The sequence below is a fragment of the Cryptomeria japonica genome, chromosome 9 (genome assembly GCF_030272615.1).
Source record: "Cryptomeria japonica chromosome 9, Sugi_1.0, whole genome shotgun sequence".
In the NCBI taxonomy this organism is placed as follows: Eukaryota; Viridiplantae; Streptophyta; class Pinopsida; order Cupressales; family Cupressaceae; genus Cryptomeria; species Cryptomeria japonica.
This window is the reverse complement of record NC_081413.1, coordinates 341,798,200-341,823,458: the sequence shown is the minus strand read 5'-3', so window position 1 is coordinate 341,823,458 and position 25,259 is coordinate 341,798,200. Positions and strand designations below refer to the sequence as shown.

At 33.1% G+C, this 25,259-nt stretch overlaps 1 protein-coding gene across 1 annotated transcript; it reads left to right on the top strand.

Annotated features, from left to right (window-relative positions):
• The first annotated feature begins 19,192 nt into the window (after positions 1–19,192).
• LOC131029702 ((R)-mandelonitrile lyase-like) lies at positions 19,193–22,099 on the top strand. Its single transcript, XM_057960304.2, has 4 exons — positions 19,193–19,299; positions 19,397–20,065; positions 20,982–21,798; positions 21,892–22,099. The coding sequence occupies exons 1-4, from the start codon at positions 19,212–19,214 to the stop codon at positions 21,953–21,955; spliced, it is 1,638 nt and encodes a 545-aa protein (XP_057816287.1). The 5' UTR covers positions 19,193–19,211; the 3' UTR covers positions 21,956–22,099.
• Positions 22,100–25,259: the final 3,160 nt, after the last annotated feature.

Genomic DNA, 25,259 nt, shown 5'->3' with positions numbered 1-25,259 from the left:
TTCGCAATGCCTTATATACTCGTATCTTGGAATCTAATAAAGAAACAAATCAAATAATCAACCTTTCAAACTGAGGCAAAACTTTGTCTAACATTAACTCATATTGCTGAAATACCTAAAAGGGTTACTATGAATCTAAGCACATCTACTTGTTAGGTAAATTCCTTTAACATTTGATACTTGTACTAAGTGAAATATGCAAAAGTTAGTTTTGAAATCCAATAATTAAAGAACTTAAATATTTGAAATGTATTGAATGTCTTGAGGGAACCTACTTACTATTAGGATTTATTTATTTGATGAAAAGATCCAAAACTATGGAATAAGTGTATCATTGGCACAATAACATTTTCCTTTGCTTTGTTTTTCCTAAGTCAAACTAATTTGTTTAATAAGGAGATTTAACTAGTATATCTACATCCTAAGAAGGATTAATTCAAGATGATAGATCTCTTAATGCTCGATTATCTATTGAAATTCTCAAGTGTTAATTGACCCTTTTGCCTTATGCAATATTTATCTTTTTAAAACCCAATGGACTCTTTTGCCATCATTGAGGAGATACTAACTCTTTAGAATTTAAAATGAGTTCAAATTTGCAACTTAATTTTCCATAATAAAACTCCAATAAGGTATCCATTAATATGGGTTAGATTCTTTTCACTTAAATTTTCCTTTAATATTTTAATAATCTAATTCCTAAAACTAGAGATGACATTTTAAAAATATTTCCATTAATTTTAATAAGGTTAGATTATAAATAGGTCCCATTAATCCTTTTTAAATAGATATCAATAAATAAAACCATTTTTCATTAAATAGACCTCAATAAATAAATCCATCACTAAATTTGATTAATTTTTAATTATTAAAATTTATAATTATAATCCTAAATGATTTTTTTAATCACCAAGTGCATAATTAAATTTCAAAGAACTATCAGCTTGTTAATTTTAATCATTCAAAATAACTTTCAATATTCTAAAACATTTTTAATTTTAAATTAAACACATAAAATTTAATTACAAACTCTAAAGTATAATTCAATTTAAAAAATTCATACATGCACAGGGAATAATATATTTTTTTTTCCTAAAAATCCAAAGAGATGAATATGTTTCTAAAAAGTACAGAGATGATTTTTTTTTGTAATGCACAAAGATGAATGTTTTCCTAAAATCCACACATGAATATTTTCCTAAAATCCACAGAGATAGGTATTTATCTAACATACACAGAGATGAATATATTTCTATTTTTGTTTTCTTTATTCTGATTTTATATTACTTTGGCAATAGATTTATTTTTGTTCAAGTTATTCCATTCTAAAAAATCTGATTTTTTGTAAAATAAAGAAAGTTGATTGAGGAAAAGATTTCAAAATTAAACAATATTCGAATTTGTATATGCATATTTGAAAGAGATATATTAACCAATTTATTTCCTACATGCAGAATAAAAAAAGAAGAATATTTTTCTTTTCTTTTATTTTTTGGATATAAAAGCAATTTATTACATGTATTTGATTAAATCAATTAACAAAAACTAAGAAAGATTTCCTTGCAAAAAAATCTAGAATGGATAAAAGAGATTTCTTTAAAAAAAATAAAATTAAAATATAAACTTTCTTATGTGCAAAATTCTAAAAGAGACGAGAAGAAGATTTTCTTTGAAAAGAAAAAGCAAGCAATGCATGTGCAAGAGGGGAACCTGGATTTGAATGAAGAACGTTGTTGACCTCCTGCAATTCCTCCTTGAAGCTTGGTAATGATCTTCTCCAAAATCCTGCAACAATCTACAAAATTTCTCCTACAACTAACATGGTATTGAAAATAAATTCATAAGAATTTCAAGACTACTTTATTATCAAAAAACAATGAACTCCCTTTTTTAAAAATTTAGAACTCAATATATAGAAAATAGAGTCTATTTCCCACTACAAAAGAAATTAATTGATTTCAATATTCTTTTCCCAAAATAATTTCATGCAAAATGATTAATTGACATAGTGGGGGTTACATGCAAAAATTGAATTGAGATTCTCTTCTAGAACCTTCTCATTTCCTCCTACAACATGTGCTAAATAGTATATTGAGAAAATAAATAATTTCTAAATTAATTTCATGCAAAAAAATGATTGTTGTCATAGTGGGGGTTACATTTGACCATGCATTCAAAATTCCAATTCAAATTCTCCTCCAAAAATGCATTTTGTAACTCCTTTGTCATAAAAAATGTCATGAATAGAATTATTCTTGTCATAGAATAATTTTGTAACTCCCATGTCATATATTTGCTAAATATAATGTTTATTCTTTAATAATTTAAATTTCTTTTCTAGAATCTTCTTATTTCTCCTACACCATGTGTTCAATTAAGATATTGAGAAAATAAGCAATTTTCAAATAAATTATGACCTCATGTGTGTGTCACCACTTAAATTCTTTTTTATTTAAAAACTTCAACCTCATTTCAATATATCTTTTCTTTCTAACATTACTCATAAAATTAATATTATAATAGTAGTAGTTGTAGTAGCAGCAGTAATAATAATAATAATAATAATAATAATAATAATAATAGAAAGTCATATCAAGGTCCAAAAAGAGGGTTGTGACAATATGTGTGAACAAGCGAATTGATCTTTCGGTAGTGTGAAGAAGAGAAGAGAAGTGTTCTAGAGAAGACAATGTGCTTAATCGAAACTGTAATCAGGCATTTGGAGATGCTATTCTTTCAGTTCATGTAATCCAGATTGTCGTCCAATCTTTGTAAGGTAGTTTTCCTTCCTAGGGTTATAGCCCTTCATTGTTTTTGAGCAGTGAGCTCTAGGCAATGTGCCTGAATTCATGTGCATTCTCTATTATAATGTTTACACATACTACTGCAGAGTATCATCATATTGTGGGTAGGTTCCCACCGTGGTTTTTCCCTTGAATAGGTTTTCCATGTCAAAAATCCATGTGTTATGTGTGATGTTGATGTGGTGTTTATCTTTGTTCTTGTTGTTCTTGATCAGATCTGAAGTTGAGGTTAATTTGGTTAAGTTTGGTGAAAATTGATTCACCCCCCCCTCTCAATTTTCCTGCATTGTTATCGCCAATAGTTAGGATAAGGATTTTGATTATCAAATTCAAGCATCTTAGATTTCTACAAAAATAAGGTGTGAAATCTAAAGACCCCCAATCATCGAGTTCTTCTATAGGAACTTCTTTAGTAGGAGATGGTGTATTTGTTTGAATTGGAGACAAGATTGTAGGAACTAAGAAAATATATTGTGCTTCAATTCATATGTTCTCACCAGTTTCTAAAGAAAACATTTCATTATTATATGTGTAAGGCACTGCATGATAATTAGGAACAATATGAATGGCCTTGATTTGATCTTTGTTAGGTTCTTCATTTTTGGGACAGAGAGCATTGGAAACATTACAATGATGGGAAATAGTATCATCCTCTTGCTCTAAGGTATCTTTGTGATTAACAAAAACATTAGGAGGGGGACTATCATGTGTAATTAATGCTTCATCTCTAGGGAAAAGATCATGACAATGAGGCATGGTATTGCTAGGAAAAGTAGCCGCAATATCATCCTCTTGGACCAAATAATCCTTATGAGGGAGGTACTTTTTAAGAGAAGGAACACAATTCTCCAAAGATTCATCTTTAGGAGGGAGATCTTTGAAAGAAGTGTCAATATTATCTTTTTGCACCAATGTGCCCTCATTAATGAGATCAATTTTGGGAGACAGTAAATCATAGCTATGAATGAAAGGGATAACTAAGTTATCATCATATGCATGAAAGGGAACATTATTAACATCATTAATGTAACTTAAAATTGAACTAGCGAAATAAGATAAGAACTCCATATACACTTATGATCAACCAAGAAACTCCCATGTCAAAGTAATGTTCACTCAATATATGCATGGAAAATCAAATAAAGGAGGGAAATTTTAAATTTTAAATTTTAAATTTAAAAATTGTGATTAAACAATGCAAAATTTTGTAAAAATGATTGATTAACCAATTAATTAAGAAATTTTTTTTGTGAATTTGAAAGATAAATGCACCTCTAGATCATAGCATAACTTATCATGAAAATAGATTCCAAAATTTATGCAACCAAAAAAAAATTAAATTAATAAATTAGGGTTTTATGAATAAAACCTCTTGATTTATATAATTTAATTAAAATAAGACCCATGAGTGCACATTTGATAATCAAAATGTTCCCAAATCAGATCTTGAAAATTATTGATCCAAATTTTGACAACCCACAAATTCAATTTTATATTTAAAAATTAGGTTTTTTTTTTGTGAAATTAACCTCTAAATTTTTAAAATTTAATTTGAAATCAAACTTGTGAATGAAAATTTGAATTTGAAATTTATAAACACCATGATCTAAAATAATTAATCCAGATTAAAACAACCCACGAGCTCAATTTTAAATTTTAATTTTTTTAAATTTAACTGGAAATTAAACTTGTGAATGAAAATTTGAATTTGAAATTTGAAAATACATAGATCTAGAATAATTAATCCAAATTAAAACTATTGCAAGGTGTGCACCATTGGTCTCCTTGTGTTGTGCAGTGCAACGCTTGGGTTTGTGACATGGCTTAACTGCCTCCTATGGATTCTATAAGTCTAGTAGTTGTATTAGAAATTAACAGGTCGATCTTTTGGTGCAATGACAACCGCACTTGTAACAAGTGGTATCAGAGCTTGGATCACAGGTTCAAACCCCTCCACTTATGTTTGGGGGGGGGGGGGGTGGTTGCAAGGTGTGTGCCCTTGGTCTCTTTGTATTGTGTGATGTAGCGCTCGGGTTTGTGACATGGCTTAACCGCCTCCTGTGGATTCTATAAGTCTAGTGGTTGTATCAGGTATTGGAAGGTCAATCTTTTGGTGCAACGACAATTGTACTTGTAACAAAAGGAACCCACAAGCTCAATTTTAAATTTAAAAATTAGGGTTTTTGAAATTAACCACCAAACTTTTGAAATTTTCTTTAAAATTAAACTTGTAAGTGAAAATTTGAATGTTGAAATTGGAAAACACTTAGATATGAAATAATTAAATCAAATTAAGCAATTTACAAGATCAATTTTAAATTTAAAAATTAGGGTCTTGTTAAACTTAACCTTTGAATTTTTAAAATTTGATAGGAAATTAAACTTGTTAATAAAAATTTGAATTTTAAATTGCCTAAACACTCAGATCAGAGAACATAAATCAGAATTAAAGGTGTAAGGAGTCGGGTCACCAAAATGTAATGGTGAAAAATTAGGGTTTCCACCCCAAGAGAGATGAAAACCACTAATTTTAGACTTGGGAGACCATTACATTCAAAAGAGGGGGAATCCAATAGATTCAATCACAAATCAACAAAAATTAAGACTGAATACTGATTGGATTGATTAATTTAGGACCCCTCTTTTGTAAATTGAATTGTTGAATTTAGATAAAGTGTTGGAAATGAAGGTAAAAACATGAAAACAATGAGCTACAAATGTGGGATTGAGTCGTGCACTTGCAACTGAGAAATGTATGCAAATTCAGATCTGATCCATGAAAGAGCTCCTATAATGTCAGGATCGTGGTGCCCATTGGCATGGTCCTTCGAAATTTTTGCACATCGAAAGGGGATTGATTCATCACTATAAATAAAGCTTATCTGGAGTATCGCAACTCCGTACCTATTTCCTACACACATAAAGAAGGGGAAATAGGTTGGGAATAGGGGTTTATCTAAGTCAAACCTTGATTTGGAATAAACATTGAATGAAATATTTAAAATACTGAAATAAAATGATGGAAAGACATACCTTAGATCTGCAATGAATGAGAATGATTCTTTGCTTCTTGAATGTAATCACATATGTTGTATGAAATGACATGAACATGGGAAAACCCTAATCACACACACATGCTTACATAGGAATGATGTAAAGTTTCTCTACAAGAGATAGATGAAGAATATGTAGCCTTGACGACCTCTAGAAATTCTTTATGATGAATTCTTGAATGCTTGAATACTTGATTGCTTGATTGCTCGTGCTCTCGATTTCACAATCTATCCAAAATGAGAGGTGAAGACCTCCTTACATACTTGCCCGTCGGGAAAACATGTTAATTTTATGACCTAGGCCGACACAAAGAAAGGTTTCCCACAAAAATTTGAGATAGGGAAAGGGTTTAAAATAGAGCCCAACTAGGGAGGACCATGGCGTGGCACCATGGTCCTAGTGAGGGTCAAGGTGCCACACCCTAGTCCTACCCTAATTTGGGGCTAGGATAAAGAGGCAATGCAAGGTGAATTGTGATATTAATACCATATTTGCATGATGCAAGCATAAATGGGTCCCATTCAAGCATAGGGATGCAGACACTAAGGTGAGGGCCCAAAATGTGGTCAAAATTGCAAAGGGGTGTAATTTTAGGATGCTACAGTATGAAGCATGAATTAGTCGAGATACATTTGAAGAGATTTAGTAATTTGATGGATGATTATGAATTGGATGATGAAGATGTTGTAATGAGGTTATTTGTGCAATCCTTGATGGATGAAGCTAGAGAATGGTTCTTAAATCTATTCCCATAGTCAATTGATTCTTGGCAAGCATTTCAATTAATATTTAATGAATAGTATGGTGAGTGGATTAGTGATTTTGTCTTACTCACTAATTTCTTTGACATCCATATTAAGGAGGAAAAGTTGGTATCAACTTTCAATCTCAAATTTATGAAGACTTTGAAGAGGCTTCCTGAAGGTCTAAAACCAAATGATGCCCAGGCCTTATGCATTTACTTGGGTGCATTTGATCTTGATATGAGCTACACATTGAGAATGGAGGACCCAATGACCTTATATCAAACAGTAGAAATTTCCATGAACATAGAAAGGTTGCAAGGTTTAGAATGATTAGGAGCATCAAACCTAGAGCTATAAGGTGTCATGAGAGGTCATATGTAAGCCAACAACACACCTTTGAAGTTGATAGTTGTGTTTTAGACAATCGCCAATATGCTACTCCAGTTTATGCATCATCTTACAATGTTGATTGTGTTTCCCCTCATGTTTCATTTGAGACAAAAGGTGAGATAATGCATTTTACTGAAATGAATAAGTCCCAGCCTAAGTTTACACCTCATGAATTTCCCCATCATGATGAATACAACCAATAACAAGAAGAACATACACCTAAAGTCAACGTCTTAAATGGTTATACATCTGATGCCCCATTACAAGTATCATTTCATGTGAAAGATCAAAAAGCGACTCAATTATCTTGCCAACCATATGTTCCTAACTGGATATATATATATATATATATATATATATATATATATATATATATATATATATATATATATATATATATATATATATATATATATATATATATATATATATATATATATATATATATATATATATATATATATAAGTGTTGAAGTTCAATAGGGATGTGATGGTCACAACATTTAGGATTGTACATTCCTTGATACCAGTGATGAAGGTGATCATTATGAGTTTGCAAATAATGAAAATGATTTTGAAATTTATTTTTGTGGCAAGGATGGTAATGAGGTTAGTATAGAAGATAATTTTAAGGCAAGCTCAAATCCACTATTTGATGAGGAAAAAAATATGGATTGGGTTGCGTCTTGCCATAATGTATTTGTGTGGGGATTGAATAAATTTGTCAATCCATTATAAAAAGAAACATTTGAACTTCCTAAAGTTATGTGCGTTGTATTGGTTTGTGACATAAGTAAGTGTAGTAATCAAGAGGCTATATTTGATTCAAAGTCATTCTGTGAAGAGGAATCCTCTTGTGAGGTTGGTTATGAGGATTTTGATGAATGTGATTCATGCATTCCTGAGTATGATTTGCATAGTGAAGGATGTCTTAATGATGAAACCATCAGAATAAGCATCCAAAACCGATTCCAAAGATCTGATCATACCGGATCAGAATCACAGCCAAAACCAAGAAGATCACCAAGACTAACCGGGATAGATCCAACCAGGATACGGTGTTGAGATCAATGACAACACTTAACCAAATCCAACATATTGTCAATAATATCCCCCTTTGGCATTGATGGCAACAATGAATGTGAAAAACATCCAAGTGCGAAGGAATGCCAACAATCTCCAAAACACAATCAAAAGATCTAACAGTTTTCACATGAATACCTCCTTCCCCTTTGACATAAATGACAAAGGACTGATACTAAACCAAGATTACTGAACCAAATAGCTAACTACTCCCCCTGAGTATTAGCACCATCTTCATCAACTCGGATCAAAAAAGTATGTCTGATAAGCTTACTAGATTGATGCATCTCTGCATCTCTAAGTCTCTTCCGGAGGGTTGGTAACCCCCAACTGATCTCTGTGATATTCAAAATTGTCTTTAGGCAATGGTTTCGTTAGAATATATGCAATCCGTTCCTTAGTAGGCACATAAAACAATCTGACTTTCCTTTGCTTCAACCTTTTCCTTCAAGAAATTATACCTTATAGAAATGTATTTTGATTTGGAATGAAATATTAGATTCTTTGACATATCAATAGCAGCAGTATTATCACAGTGAATAACAATAGTCTCATCATAAATTATCCTTATATCCTTTAACATTTGTTTCATCCATAAAATCTGAGTACAGTTGGTAGCAGCTGCTACATATTCCGCTTCAGCTATAGACAATGAAGTGCATGATTGTTTCTTACTAAGCCATGAAACCAACTTCTTCCCAAGAAAGAATGCACCACTAGTAGTGCTCTTCTGGTCATCCATATCTCTTCCCCAATTAGAATCTGTATATGCACATAATGTGAAGGCATCATTCTTTGGATACCATAACCCAAAGTCTGTTGTATCTGTGAAATATCTGAATACCAATTGTTGGAATGCACTGATACCGATAGTAAACTGAGAGGGGGGGTGAATCAGTTTACTAACATTAACAATAATTAGTTCAATTATAAACCTTATACCAGAGCACATCACAATGAAAGATATATCATGAAATCACAACACACATAACACCAATATTTTTGATGTGGAAAACCCACGGTGGGAAACCCTACCCACAATTAGATGAATACTTTGCAATAGTATTGTGAATAATTACAATGGGGTCTGCACATGTAGACATACTAACAACCTAGAGCGCACTTCTCATCACAAAGGGAAGTCTCACTGACTTACATAAACATCAGACTACAATTCGGAAAATAATGAACTATGAAAATAACATCTACTAATGCCTGATACAGTTCCAATTAAGCATTGATGTCTGCTCTGCAATAAAAAACCTTTCCAACCTTCACTGGAATGATATGACTCTATTAGCACATAATCCTTTCTCTGATAATGCAGACTTAACCAACCATAACCATCGATCCATGATCAATTACATGAATAAGTCACCTATAAATACAGATCATCAACCTTATTGACAAGATCGGCTAAACCCTAAACCCATAAACCCATAATTATAAAAATTATATCACACGATACCACCAGACCAATATTATGATTTACATTACATAGCATGGACCTAAATCAAGTAACCAAACAATTATATCCACTAGGGATTTTGCTAAGACCAAAATCCAACACGTTTCACTTGCCGGTAGAAACCCTCAGTGAAAGTTTAATCGGATCCAAATAAGACCACCATAATAGCATGCCATCCAATCCAAAGTCACCAAATACTTAAGATATGATCAAGAAGTACCAAAAACATGATAGAAACCAATCCATAAGCCAAACTCAAAATCCACTAACCAAGTCACCAAAACAGCATATCGATAAAGCTAACCGAGAACGCAAGAAGCCGGTAAAGCCAAAAGCTAGCCGGAAAAACCAAGAACAAGCCAGTAAAGGCAAATACCAAAAATGATAACCAAATAATGAAACCACCAGAATATAGCAGCCATATAACCATTAGAATAAGCATCCAAAACCGATTCCAGAGATCTAATCATACCGGATTAGAATCACAGCCAAAACCAAGAAGATCACCAAGACTAAACGGGATAGATCCAACTGGGATACAATGTTGAAATCAATGACAACACTTAACCAAATCCAGCATATTTCCAACAAGAAATAGGGAGCACATTAACCTTGCAATCCCGTGAAGTGACAACATGTTGTGATGAGTGATAAAGGAAGGGCCTAAATGAGAGGGTAACCCCACGTTACCGTGATGCTTATGCAAAGCAGGAAGAACACTTTGCAAGTGAATGTGGTCAAAGTAGATGGATTTTTAAGTGGATTTTTAATATCTTGTATTATCCAAAGGGTCACAATGAGTTAGTAGTTGCCATATAATTCCATGTGGATGGGGAAATGTCGATATGGATCACTTGGGGTTGTCTGTGGTTGCTTGCTAAGGAAGGAAGATTGACAGATAGAATTCAACATGCGGTGCAAGTTCCCAATGAAAAGGTCACAATAATCAATGCGAGCCAACATCATTAACCATTCCATCAAAATTGCAAGAATGTCCTAAAAAAATTTGTAAAAGCCCAAAATTGTCGATGCATGAAATATTGTAGTTGCTGAGTCATGCATAGATGTCAAAAAATCAAGGTTACTATGAGCATCTCACACAAGTTTCCTAATGCATAAAAGTTGAAAAGATTGATTGTATGGATCAATACAGTGTGTGGATTAGATCAAATGTGTGAGTCTGATAGCTGGCAGTCACCACTGTATGTTTCAAAAGTGTGATCGACTAGAATAATGTGATAATGTTATATATATAGAATAGTGAGGAGATAAGTTTATGATTATCAATTTTTGCTCAGAAGGTTGTGAGATGAAGTTTGTGGGTGTCGCGATCACATTTTGGCCCAGGAGAATATGTCTGGAGTGGATTATGTTGTAGAGAATTTGCAGAAGTCTTGAAGACAATCACATCAAGGGCTTACCTTGTAGCCAAAGGGATATTGAAAGCACTTACAATTGTTAGAGAAGTATAAGAAACTCAAAGTGTAGTTGCAAGACTTTCTTGCAGCTTGAAAATAATTATGATCTCTTTGGAAACCAACTCTTTCCATTAGAATGAGAGAGTTGTGGTACAATGAAGGGTGGGAGCAATGAATATGTGGGTTTGGAGCCATACAAGCCCACTTGTTAGGAAGTCTCAAAGTTCTCTCCTACTAGGATGAGTAACAATAATTACTCGTCTTTGTTATCTCTGCATCAATAACCACCCATGGACATTAGTAGTGGTTAGGCTCACAAGGTAGTCGATTTTCATGGAAGCAATCTAACCTGGGCATAAAGGGTTTCATGTATAACCAGCAAGGTAGTTTCACTTCAAGACAAAATAGAGGCAACTGGTTCTACTGGGTCATATTTTTGTAAATGGGCTAATTAAGTAAAAGGTTGGACACATGCAAAGGACTCGTTCTAGGGCATTTTCATATTGAAGGGATACTAAAGTCCTTTCCTGTAAATTTTTCAGTTACTAAATGAATAGAATGTAGGATATTTGCAAGAATTATCTTTGGATTTGTATTCTAAATTTTTATATGAATCATAATATCAAGGATATTTTATTTTGTCTTGGCAATGTTCTTGTCAATATGTAGTTATGTATACGGGTGTCCTTCAAGGGGGGAACTAACTTTTGTCTGCACTGTAATGAAATCTGAGATTATATTTTGGATTAGCAAGAATGGTTCATGCAAATAACTAAATGGATCATATTAATTTCAAGAATTAATACTCAAAATCTCCACTAATTTGAGTTATTTTATAGTCAGGGTTTGCATTCTAATGTGGGATTTGACTCTAATCCCATGATACACACTAATTCAATGAGACTACTTGAACCCTATTAGAGAAACACATTTAATGATTAACGTTTCTTTTCCATTTTTCTATTTTTCTTTTGTGCTTAAGTTATTCTCGAGCATAACATCTTTGTAGTTGTCACATGTTAAACAAGGAAAATGTGAAATCATGTTTCATATTTAGGGTGAATATCAAGAGATGTATTAATTAAAGTTCTCAGTTTGATCTATAGTGAATTAGGTTAAGAATAAATGGGATATTCACTAAATGAAACCTTAGGTAAACTGAGAAATATCCACTTGTCAAAATTTGTATACCACAACATGTCTATGAGGAACCAAAAGGTATAGATTCAAAAAAAGGAATACCCTCCTGATTTTAGTGGAGCTCAAAGTGAAGGCTGAGAAAGCCTTGTTGAGTTGTGTTTTCTTGTCTCCACTCTTTTGATAGTATAGATCATATGCTCTATGTTTTGGTTCCATGACATAAAGTTTTACTTCTCCTTAGGATTGGAGGTAGCAAAAAAAATCGTCAACATGTGTGCAAGTACTATTTTTTGATGCAAGATGCAAAATGGTCAGAGTTACTATGGTGATTTCTAGAGGTGTCAAATTTGGCATAGTATATAAGTTGGATGCATATACTATTGAGTGCAATAACTTAATTTTGTGAAAAATACATCTATGAATACTTCATTGGAAGAGGTGAAGGTTTCACCTTTATATGGTCATGGCTTTTGGGTATTGAAGGGCACTTTTCCTTTTGAATCAAAGTTACCTGCATATAAGACTATGTTATGCCACAAGAGACTTGGCTACATTGGAAAAAGGGTCTAACGACCTTGAAAAAGAAAAATATTGTTGAAGTTTTAAATGATTGTAATCTTGATTTTGATTAATGTGAGCATTGCATTTATGAATTCAAACTGGATTCAATTTTACTTGAGTTCTCATAAATCTTGTGGTGTGTTGGATCTTTATTCATTCTAATTTGTTTGGTCCTATATATTTAACTTCCATTGCAATTTAATACACATATTATGTTTCATTTATTGATGATTATATTAGAATGACATGGGTATATTTTCTAAAGAGTAAATTTGAAGTTTTCAATCGATTTAAAGCAATGGTTGAGTTGCAAACTCAAAAGAAAATAAAATGTTTGAGGATTGATAATGGCGGTGAATTTTTCTGTAATGATTTTGATAGATTTTGTATAGATTGTGACATTGAAAGACATAAGGCAACGTTATATTTTCCACAACAAAATGGAGTTAAAAAAAGAATGAACAAGACACGGATGGAGAAGGTTAGTAGTATGTTGAGTGGTACTGGTCTAGAATAAAAGTTTTCGGCAAAAGCTACTGCCACTTCTTGTTGTACCTGATTAATAGATATCCTACATTGAGACATTTAGAGTTTTGGTTGTGAGGCATATGCACATGTGCCAAATGAGAAGAAAACAAAGTTAGAGAACAAGGCTATGAAATGTATCTTCATTAGATACAATTATGGTGTGAAAGACTACAAGTTTTAGGACCCTATTACACATAAGGTAATGGATAGTAGAAGTGTTAATTTTAGAGAAACTAAGCCTCCTTCTTTTACATTGTAGCTGGAATAGACTAAACAAGAAGATGCTATTCAATTTCCTTCTATGCCTAAAAGAGTTTAATCGAGACCCCTAGATAAGCATGATATTGAGGAGAGCTCATTTGGATTTTTATCTTTAGAAGAGGAGGAAGAACCTCCAATTTAAATTGTTTGAAGGTAACACACGACATAAACAACCACTTGAAAGGTATTTCCTTGATAATTGGAGATGCATTTTTTCTTTGAATACTAATGTGGATCAACCTAGATCTATAGAAGAGGAATTATCTATGAATGATACAAAATCCTGGAAGATTGCTATGGAAGAAGAAATGGCAAGTGAAAAAGAATGATATATGTGATCTTGTACCATTTCCCGAAGGATGTAAACCCGTCGGTTGAAAATGGGTGTTTAAGAAATCAGAAAAAATCTTGAAAAATCATAAAAAGTCTTGAAAAATTCCTAAAAATGGTTAAAAGTCCTAAAAAAATGATATAAAATTAAAAAGTCATAAAAAAATCTAAAAATTTTAAATAACCTTAGATAAAAACCCTAGAAATAAAAAACAATAAAAACCCAAAACATCGCCATCACTCATCCCTAATAAAGCGAAGATAGATATATGAGCATACATAGACACGAAAACACATAAAGCACTGAGCTTAACAAATCACGTTACAATAGACAAACTATCAATATAGTAATCAAACCGATCAAATTATCAAATCAAACAACATCATCAATCCTATCAACTATCATCTGTCTTCTACAGGGTGTAGTATGCCCAAAAGTAGATGGATCAATCTTGTACAAGGTACTTCATTCTTGAAACCAAGCACCATCATCAAACAAGAACAATCAACATTGACAAAGTGATCAATATGATTGTTGAATCATTTGGTCAAGTGAGTCTTATCTTTCTTTGATTTATCTTCGATCATGTTCCTATGCTTCTCAAGGATATCTACAATTGACTAGAGAAGTGAGGATGGTTCATAATCATTTTTTTTTTTTTTTTGTGGGATATTTTTATGAAGTTCTAAGGCAAGTGTATTTTGGGTGCATGTGTTGGCACGTCCATTCGACAAGGATCCTATGCAAACCTTCTATTCAAGGATCATTATGCTTGTGACTATTTCAGATACCTCGACCTTTAACACATAAGTTTCAGAATGGATGAGAACATTCCTTGTTTGCAATGTGCTTATTAATACAAAGGGATAGCATCATGTCACCTTGGGTTCATATGCCTTAGTGAAAAGATATCCATTTACCACCTAATAACACTCTATAATGATAAAAGTGCACTTGAAAGATCATTTTCATCACACTATTTTTTCTTCACTTCTTACTAATTTATTCCTCTAGCTAATATTTATTTTATCAATCAAACAATCAAATTCTATCAGTCAATCTATCTATCATTATATCCACTAATCATTGCTCAATCAATCAATCATCCTACCAGTAAATCAATCAATCAATCAATCAATCATCCATTCAATCATCCATTCAATCAATCTCATGCTATCTATTCAATTTGAACTTGATCAAGAAATTTTTAATTTCATATTGATCAACCCTTATCAACAATCAATTAACATTCTTTGCTTCTTACTAATTATTGTTCTCTTTCATCATATTTCCTCTTTCATGTAATATTCTTCTTATTTCAAGAGATCATTCATTCCTTTCACACAAACAATCTCTCAAGGGGGCATCCAAGCTCCATCCCTCAGTCTGTTGGGGCATGATTTTTCAATTTTTCTCTATAACAACACTCAAACACACATTGTCTCAAAGAGGGGCAAAATGTAGACACTGAAAATTGTCCTAGGTCTCCACATTTGAAACTTTTTAGTAACATTTTATCTGAAATTGATTAAATATTTTTAAAATTTAATTAGTACTAATATTTTTCTTCTAATTTCTTATAATTAAATAATTTTTAATTATTTTTCATATAATCCCTATTTAATCAATTGACTTTGATTAATTAATCAATCAAACTAATTATTTGTCTATGATTAAAAAATTATCTAAATTATATGATCCTTCTTTTAATTTGAAAATCTTCAATGTTTAATTTACCTAACTAGTTATTCCTCATTGGTCATATTCACTTTGAGTTGTAAATAAATAGTTTCTTTTTTAGATTTTCACTCAACTTATCTCTTTTTCCACTTAACACATTCTTCACCCTTCAATTCATCCACTTTCAAAGAGGTAGGTTTTGATGAAAATAAAGACTATTAATTTATTTTCAATTATCTTATTTTCTCTCTGCTTAACTAATCATCTCAACCAATCCTATCCATTGATTTCTCAAAAATAAAATCAATCCTAGTAATCCATTGATCCTCAATTATATATAAATTTTGAATCCAATTTTCATTTTGAATGAAACCACACTTTCAATATCTTATTATTGTAATCACATGATATCTTTTACATTTGAATTTCTCATGTGCACATAATTTTTGAGAGCCATTTTACAAAAAGATTAAGAAGAACAATGGAGAAATGACAAATTTGACATTCAGATGGTTTATTTTGATTATGTTGTTTATATTTTAAATTCATATGTTCATTGAATTTGTAGGCTTATTTTGCATTGAATTATAAATTTTGTGGTTGTTCTAATGTTCTTTGTAGGTTTTCCCTATTTTCCCACACAAGACCTTGAAATATTTCAAAATTATGTGAATTAAGGGAGACCCACCTAGGTTTTGTGAAACCTAAAGTGTAGAGGATTTCAACCTTCTTTTTTGTTTTTTAGATCAAGTAGTAAAACTGAGCATAAGACTTGGCATATCTTTGGATTTTAGTAATTTGTTGATTTGGGAACCAACATAATATGCACTTCTTTAAATTGTTTTTACCTTTCTTCATGCAATGTAATAGGTACTTCTCATAAAAAAATTTTATCTCTTTTTGGTATTGCAATACAAGCTTCTTGGAGAAACCATTTTTCATTATTCATTTGGATTTCTGAATTTTGGGAAGAGCTAGTGAGAGCTCGAGGCATGGTTACTTTTTTATGGCAACAATTTATACTTTCACTTTGTGTTTTCATAGAGAGATGAATCCCTTGAAATTTTCATAATTTCTATACACGTATGCTTATTGGACTGAGAACTCTTCTCATGGCTTAATTCATTCTTCTTTTCTTTTGGGAGTGGAGTTGAAAGTTTGACGAAGCTAGATAGAGCTCAAAGGAGAGTTATTTTTGTGAGTTCGATAGAGATAGATAAAGCTTAAAGGAGAAAAAAGACATTGGGTCTATAGACTACTTTCTATTTGAGGTGTGATAAGTTTATAAGAGCTCAAAAGTATAGAAAGATTAGGGTGGCAGCTTAAGTATTTTATAGCTACATCATTTAATCTTCAGGCATGTGCTTCTTTATTTCAAAATTTGTTTCTCTTTTCAATAGTAGTTTGTTACAATTAAATATTTATCTACTCTCAATTACTTAAAAGGAGAGTATAACTGCATTATTTTTTTATACACGTATATTCCAATATGGAATCTTGTCTATAATTTGTTATTATGAGTTAGACTGGATGTGTAGGTCTATGATCTCATAAAAAAGAAGCATTTTCTTAATTCTGTAAGAGATTACAATTTATTCATGTTTAAGAAATAAGCCTAAGAGTAGTTATTGTTGAACACACCTTAGGAATGAGAGGGGGGAGGGGGGTAAATCAATTTATACCTTAAAACACTTTATTTAAACTTTTAATCTCCAAATCACAATCAACTTATCTTTAACTTTATCATCAGTAATGAATTATGGAACCATAAAACACAATGCATAAGATGGAAACCTTAAACAAGGAAAAATAACAGTGAGAGTCAACTCACAATAACTATGAAATCATGACAAATCTATTTTTAGCAATCATTGCCAAGGAAGCACATTGCCACCAGGAAGACTTGTAGGTTGAAACACACTGTCTTAGGGCAATATACAAAGGAATTATAGGCTTAAGCTCACTACTCTAGGGTAAGATACAAAGGACCTGCTGGCTAAAGCTCATTGCTTTACGACAAGATACATAAACATCCATATCTCTGAATTATCAAAGCAAATTCTTTCTCCAACTGTGAAGTTGTCCTTGAACCTCTATTACAAACAACAAACTCCAACAACAATCACCACCACATTCATTGTCTTCACATCACAACAGTCTACAAATGATATGATCATGAAAGACTTGCACACGAAACACTTCGAACAACACTTCATCATCTTTGCAAATTCTTAATACCTCTGGAGACACACAATCACATTGATTTGATCTTTTATATATACCATCTTCTTGATTGCAAACATCAATTAGGTTGGCTAGAACAAGAGATAAGCATAGGTCCTATCAAGTTGTCCACCAAATACAATTGTGGTGAATGTGATCCAATCCAAGAGATATAGAGGATCTAAATACATCATATTACACTTCTCTAAGCAGCTCCAAACCATATACATGTCGACACACATCATCCAAGGTCAACAAGGTAACATGTAGATAAGCAATGTAGCACAAGACTAGTTGATAAAAAATGCACCATCCAAACGAAATAACTCAATGAAGATCCCCACACACAATAGGTAGGACACAAACACAACTCAACACATTCTCCAATGTTGACACATATCATTAAGACTTAAGCACAAGACGAAAAATAGACTTTTTTTCAGCGAAATAACTACAGTTACCTAGAAACACTCTCCAAGGGGAAGGAGGTGAAGGAGGAAGAGGGAAACTTGCGAGTTCATCCCACCTCCCACTTCCTTATATTTGACCTTGAGGCGTAGGAAGTATTCATAGAAATATCATGCACAGTGGTGATAGTGACATATATATTTGTGAATTTTGAAAGTACGTATAAAAATAAATAGTACAAATAATGATGTACAAAGCTATTATGTGTATGTTTTAGAATAAACTTTTAATGAAAGAGTTTCATTTTTGCAACTATGTGAAATATCTTGTTAAATGTTTCAATTTAAAGTTTGGATTGGAAAATGAGTTAAACATAATGACTAATAAACATTAACTTTGATATTAGGTATTGTGATAATCAAAATTGATCATACTAGAGTTAATATTAGAAGGACCAAGGAAGAATCCAATCAATCTGAAAATAAAATTAAATAGATTTACAAATTTAAAGATTAAAATTAAATTATAAATTATCTTTAACCAATTAAAATTTATAAATTTAAAAAATTAAATTAAAAAACTAAAAAATAAAACCCAAACTCTTAAAATGTATAGAATTGAGTTCAACAAAACAAGAACCAATTGCACGAATGTGCTATAATTTATTTATGCATTGTTGTGGCATTTGGGAGATCCGGATAAAAGTGATACGAAAACGGGCTCAAACATTGGTGTAAAAGTTAATTTTAAATGAAGTAAAAGGCTGAGAATTGGGAAGGTGAAGAATAGATGTACATAGATACGTTGATTGCGTGAAGGAGTCTAATAACTTAGACAGAGTAACATTGGTGTTAACGGTCCGGGTTGTTGAAGTTGGCCTGAATTTGTTTCTCTACTCTTACCAACGTTCTTGACAATCATGGGTAGAAAGTAAAAAACTGTGGGAAACCCAAAATTCTGTCTTCTCTGTGATCAGTGCTGTCCATTGGAGCTGGCCAAGTTTGAGATGTTTGTTTGGTTTAGTCAACGTCTCCCATCTAATATCTATATAGAGCCAAAACCAATCCTTGCAATCATACACACTACATACTCTCACTCTCTCTCTGCACATTCCAAATGACGTGGGAACGCTTATGCAACTCCTCTTCACCCATGGCATTATGTTTACGCTTACTCCTCTTCTTCGCTGTATTGGCCGATGCTGGTGATATTCTTCGTCCTCCTTGAGAGATTGTATTGGGTAGCTAGGTAGTGACTGATAAAACGATCTTGCTAACTTTTTTGTTTGTTTTGTTGGAAAGGTAAAGGGAGGGCGAGGGGGCCATTGGCATCATTGTTGACATGGAATGCGCGCGAGGCAGCTTCAAGACAGTACGATTACATAGTGGTGGGCGGAGGGACTGCGGGGTGTGCAATTGCAACCACTCTGTCTGCCCAATTCTCAGTGCTGATGGTGGAGAGGGGAGACTCTCCTTACGGCGTTACCAGCATAGAGAAAGCGCGGGGCGTCTTCACAACGCTTGCCAACACGGACAAATACAACTCCCCCGCTCAAGTGTTCGTATCAGAAGACGGCGTGGAGAACGTGCGCGGGAGAGTTCTCGGGGGCAGCTCCGCCTTGAATTTTGGGTTCTACAGCCGAGCAAGCCTTGCATACATGGTGTCCATGGGCTGGAACCTCACGCTCGTCCAGGAGGCCTACCAGTGGATCGAAGCCAATCTCGTTACGCGCCCCCAAATGAAAGAGTGGCAATCTGCTGTTATGGAGGGTCTGCTGGACGTGGGAGTGGGAATGATCCCTTTCAATGGCTACACGTTCGAGCATGTCCTTGGCACCAAGACCAGCGGCTCAACCTTTGATAACAACGGCAGGCGTCATACAGCCGCTGATCTCCTCATAAAGGCTAATCCACTTAATCTTCGTGTTCTTCTCCGCGCCACTGCTAGCCGCGTTACCTTCTATCCAAAAGGTTCGTTGAACTAAACAAATTTGATCTTTCGGTATCCCTTACAATTTTCTTGCTTTAATGTGCCTCCTCTTGATCCATTTCAAGCCCATTTTTATCTTATACTATCATACTTTTCATATATAAAGAGTGAGATCAAGTCTTCTGTTCTCTCATATATAAGGAATGAGATCAAATCTTAAGTTCTTCTATATAAAGAATGAGATAGAATCTTATGTTCTCGGCTGATACTCAGCTATTGTCCATTTTAGTCTCTATTTGAGTCGATTAGGATGTGCAGAATTAGGGCTAAATGTGTCATAGTCCACACAGATAGAAAAAAGCTAGTGACAAAGTATAAGGATATTTGGTTCAATCTTGACTTAAGTAAGGGTTTGAAATAGAGTTGAAATTGTTAAAGAGATACAATTACAATCAATTTCACATTTTATTTTGGACCTTTATTTTGGTGTGAGTTTTTTTTTTAACATTTCAAATCTATTTGATCATTATGTTATCATACTTTTGTCATATGTCAAGATTGATACCAGATCCTATGTCTTAAGTTTTGGTCCTTTAGTCCCTACCAGAATGGACTATGGCCAATAGGCAAATTAAAAGACCCAGGTGGTTTCGAAATAGTTAAAATTATAAAAAAAATATAATTTATGACACTACAAATAATTGCACATTCTATTATTTTCAGTCCATATTTAGGAATAAGTCTTCTTGAATCATTTCAAGACTATTTACTATCGTACTTTTGTTATATGTCAAGATTGAGACCAGTTTTAATCCCTTTTTAAACAGACTATGACGCATAGTGACAAAGTACCAATCCTGTTCTCCATCTTGACATAAGCAAAAGGCTCAAAATAGAGTATGAAATTGTATGAAGATACCGTATGCGACACTAACTATATGCAATGAATGAATGCAGAGAATTGTGGTCATTACTCGTCAAAACCTCGTGTTCGTGGACTGGAATTCATGGATGAGAATGGGCATTCGTACGAGGCGTTATTGAAGGCGAATAGTCCATTTTGCAGGGAGAAAGGCGGGTGCAGCGAGGTGATATTGAGTGCAGGGGCAATGGGAAGCCCGCAGCTATTACTGCTGAGCGGCATAGGCCCCGCGGAGCATCTGGAAAATATGAGCATTCCTGTGGTGATGCACTTGCCCGGAGTGGGAAAGGGCATGGTAGACAATCCACGCAACAACATCTCTCTTCTGTCTCGCAAGCCTCTCGATTTTTCAATGCCGCAAGTCGTAGGAATAACAGGCGACGACAAGGCATACATAGAGGCATTCAGCGCAATGCAGCAGGGATCTTTCGTTGGCTATATTGCCGAGAAGCTGGCCGCCCCTCTGTCCAGAGGAGAGCTTTATTTGAAATCTACAGATCCCCGGGATAATCCATCCGTTAAATTCAACTATTTCTCAAATCCGTTGGACGTGGCGGTGTGCGCCCGAGCTATGAGAAGCATCGTTGCGCTGACACGGACAAAGGCCCTGTCCTTCGCGTATGTGGATCAACCTCTTCCCCTTCCTGATAATGAAACGGCACTGGCGGAGTTCTGTAAGAGCACAGTTGCCACCATCTGGCATTTCCATGGCGGCTGCCGCTTTGATCTTGTCATCAACAGAAACTACCAAGTCATTGGAATTGAAAACGATAATTTGAGAGTAGTTGATGCATCCACTCACGCTTCATCGCCTGGAACCAATCCCCAGGCCACCACGCTCATGCTTGGCAGGTACGTAGGTTCTTTTTAATTTTATCAGATTTCTACAATCTATAGAAATCTATTAATAATATATGATTGATGATGAGAGGGGCCCAATTGCAGGTACGTCGGGATTCGCATTCTTCAGGAGCGCCAGCGCATTTCAGAAATTTTAGGCACTCAATGAGTATTATTCAGTTGAAAACAATTCTTTCACAAGCCAAATCCTGGCTTGCTTATTTGTCTCTGAATTACACGGAATCAATTCTTTTCATTTCACTGTCTAATTACAAAAAAACATTCCATTGGTAATATCGATTTTTAAATGTATACCCACGGTATAATGTCAATTGAATAAATAAAACTATTAAATAGTGGTGATGCACTTTAGATTTGAAAATGGAGATTGATATGAGATAATGCCCCAAGAAAATATTATTATAAATATAGAAATTAAATATAATTATAATAAACTTTTTATCTTTTCACATTAGATAAATGAAGATCGTCATATATGTTATTAAATTAATATAGATATATTTTAAATAAATTTATTAAAAAAGGTTAAATTTTCTTTTAGTTTTTCAAGAAAGAGAAAATATATTAACTAAAAAAGTCAAAAATATTACATAAGGACCACTCAGTAACATCAAAAGGATGAAAATTCAAGGTGGTTTATCATTGAACTCTCACCCATAAGAACTAAGAGAAAGTTGAAAACCAATAAACTAGAATGTATAAATGAAATAGTAACAACAATGAATCCAAATTCTTTTGAAGACGGCGAAGGAATTATGAAGAAGATTGATAAAGGAATAGGGAATCACAACTTGAAACATTCAAACTGTGATTACACTAAGAATCTCATTTGATAATAGAATTTGCTATAATATTCCATTCATGATGAACATACTGTATGCGGGAAAAGCGGGTAGATAGAACTCAGTATGTGGAAAACGGAGCTCAAAAAGGCTTTGCTCACACACCCACAAGACTTCTTGGTGCAAGCTATGCAGTCATGAAGTATGGCTCAGCTTCCCAAGGTTGGTTCCATGGTTCTCTATCTCACAAGGTCCCTCAAACCAATGTCTTTGCTCTAAGATCACTGAGCAAAGTGGTTTAGGGATGACAAATTCAAGAACGAGGGATGCTTTGGTTGATTTTAAGATGAAATGCATCCTAAGTTATACATGATCCTATAAATGCAATAAACTAGTTTATAAGATGACAAGATTAGTAACAAGACTATCCTAGCATGCTATATTAGTCTATGATTAAGCTAAATGATAAGGAAAATACTCTAAACATGCATATTTAGATTAATTCCTATTGAAAAGAGAGGCTAAATGATGAGCACAAATGATATATTAAAACTTGCATGGATTTGAGTATAAGTGTGATGCTAAAGACTTGGATCCTTAAAAATGCAGGAATGAGAGCTCTATTTATAGCAAAAATAGGGCAATGGATGGCCAGGATTAAAAGATTTAATTAAGGGTTGAGTTTGAAAGTTGGGAATCCATGTTTGCAATTGTCACCAATGAAATGGTGACAAATGTCAACATAAGACTGGGTTGAGAAGAGAGGTAGGAAGCATTAAATTCTTGAGAAGACCTCATGGTTATCTTAGGGGTAAGGGTTATGGTTAAGTTAGGATTACCCATTGGATAAAGGTTTTACCCAAAGGATAAACTCTTGTGCAAAAGATTAAGGATAACCATGGTCAAAGCAATAAATGCTTCATGAGACCCTTGGGTTACATGGAGGTTGAGTTTAGGGAAATTTTTTAATCATGCTAGAGGGTTGAGTTAACCATTAATGGTTTGGGAGACTTTCAAAGTTAAGTGGTTGAAGTCTTTAAGGGTTTTCAAAGACTTTGAGGGTTTGAGAAGTGACTTCCCTTTGTTTAGGGATGTGACAAAGTTTAGGAAATGGGTTAGGTTAATTTAGAAGTGATTAGAAGAGTCTAGAAGGGGTTAAGAATAGGGTTTAAGAAGCAAGTGGGAGATGTAGAATTTTGCAAGTGGATGAAGGGATAATAGGATTTAATTGAATAAAATGAATTTAATTCAATTTGGTTGCAATTTGGGGAAATCAAATAAATTAGATTTATTCAATTTAGGATAAACTATTTAATTAAATTTGAATTTAATTAAAAGTGGATAGAAGGGATTTAATTGAATAAAATGATTTATTCATTAAATGTCAAAAGAGGCCTAGTGAATTTAATTTAAATAAATTGAGTAATTTACTTAATTAAAATAGAGGAATGTGGGTGATTTAATTAAATTGGAATTAATTAAAATAGAGAAATGAACATAAAATATTTATTTAGGAATATGGTCATTTTTATACGTCTACACATACAAAGGAAATAGAATCAAAATTTACAAAAAGATGAAGAATCTACATAAAAAAGAAGTCAACCACCAAGAGGAGTCATCAATTTCTTTTTTTAATTTTACTTTTGAAAAATTTTCTATTCATTTTATTTTTTATTTTTGAAAAGTGTAATAAATATTTAATTATATTTTATTTTCTTAATAGTTTCATCTATAAGCATCAATATATATTTTAAAATTTTAATTTCTTTAGATTTAAAAAATAAATAGTTATTTTCCTCAATATAACTTATATTTATTACGTCATTAATGACACACTATGATGATTAAATAATGGCATTGTGGTTCTTACCATTAAGATTCAAACACCAAGTGATGTGCTCATGGCCTGAGACCCCTTGTTCATAAATTGTGGTTGTAGCTTTGAGTCAAACACACTTCTACAATCAAACCCTTGCTAGGTTGCTAAGCTCTTGGGCTTTCAACCTTTGCTAAGATTGTTTTGTCATAACCTCCATGCATACATATGGACATGTTTGGATATGATTGTGTGCTCCAACCTATAGAAACAGGAACCGAAAAAGCATGGGCACCTCTAGATGTTCCCACCATTTTTAGCCTCCAAAGATTTTATGTAGATCCACATCCTCCTCTAGTCATCTAGATTTTTGGTAATTCAAGTCCAAGGTTTTCCCTTCAAACCTTGGTGTGGATTGTCAAATGGGAATTAAAGCCCAAAATATCATTGTTTTAAGTAGTTAATGAAAAAGAGGAAAAATAGAGAACACTTATAGGAAAAAAAAATGAAAATATTATGATAAATCCAAGAGTTTTCAATTCCTAATTCAAGGTAGAATTTTATTATAATTTGTAATGATTTGAGTATGTCCCAACATTTTAATCAACCTTGATTGCGTGTCTCTATGTAGAAGGCTAGCCAAATGGTTGTAAAATCCTTGTAAATACTTTGTAAGGTATTTTTATAGGGGAATAAAGAAAACATTGTTAGCATTCTGATACTGTTTTGTATAACCGGTAAATGATATGGTTGTCATTGTTGGCAACATCATCTCCTTAGTCTTCACAGTCCATTGGTAGTAAGTAGACTAGGATACTGAGTTCAACCGGCAAAGCAATAAGTAAACAGGA

Excerpts from the sequence above, each read along its gene's own strand:
- LOC131029702 (XM_057960304.2), top strand. The coding sequence starts at position 19,212 with ATGACGTGGGAACGCTTATGCAACTCCTCTTCACCCATGGCATTATGT. Across the intron at positions 19,300-19,396 it reads CGCTGTATTGGCCGATGCTG|GTAAAGGGAGGGCGAGGGGG; the intron begins GTGATATTCTTC and ends TTTGTTGGAAAG. Across the intron at positions 21,799-21,891 it reads ACCACGCTCATGCTTGGCAG|GTACGTCGGGATTCGCATTC; the intron begins GTACGTAGGTTC and ends GCCCAATTGCAG.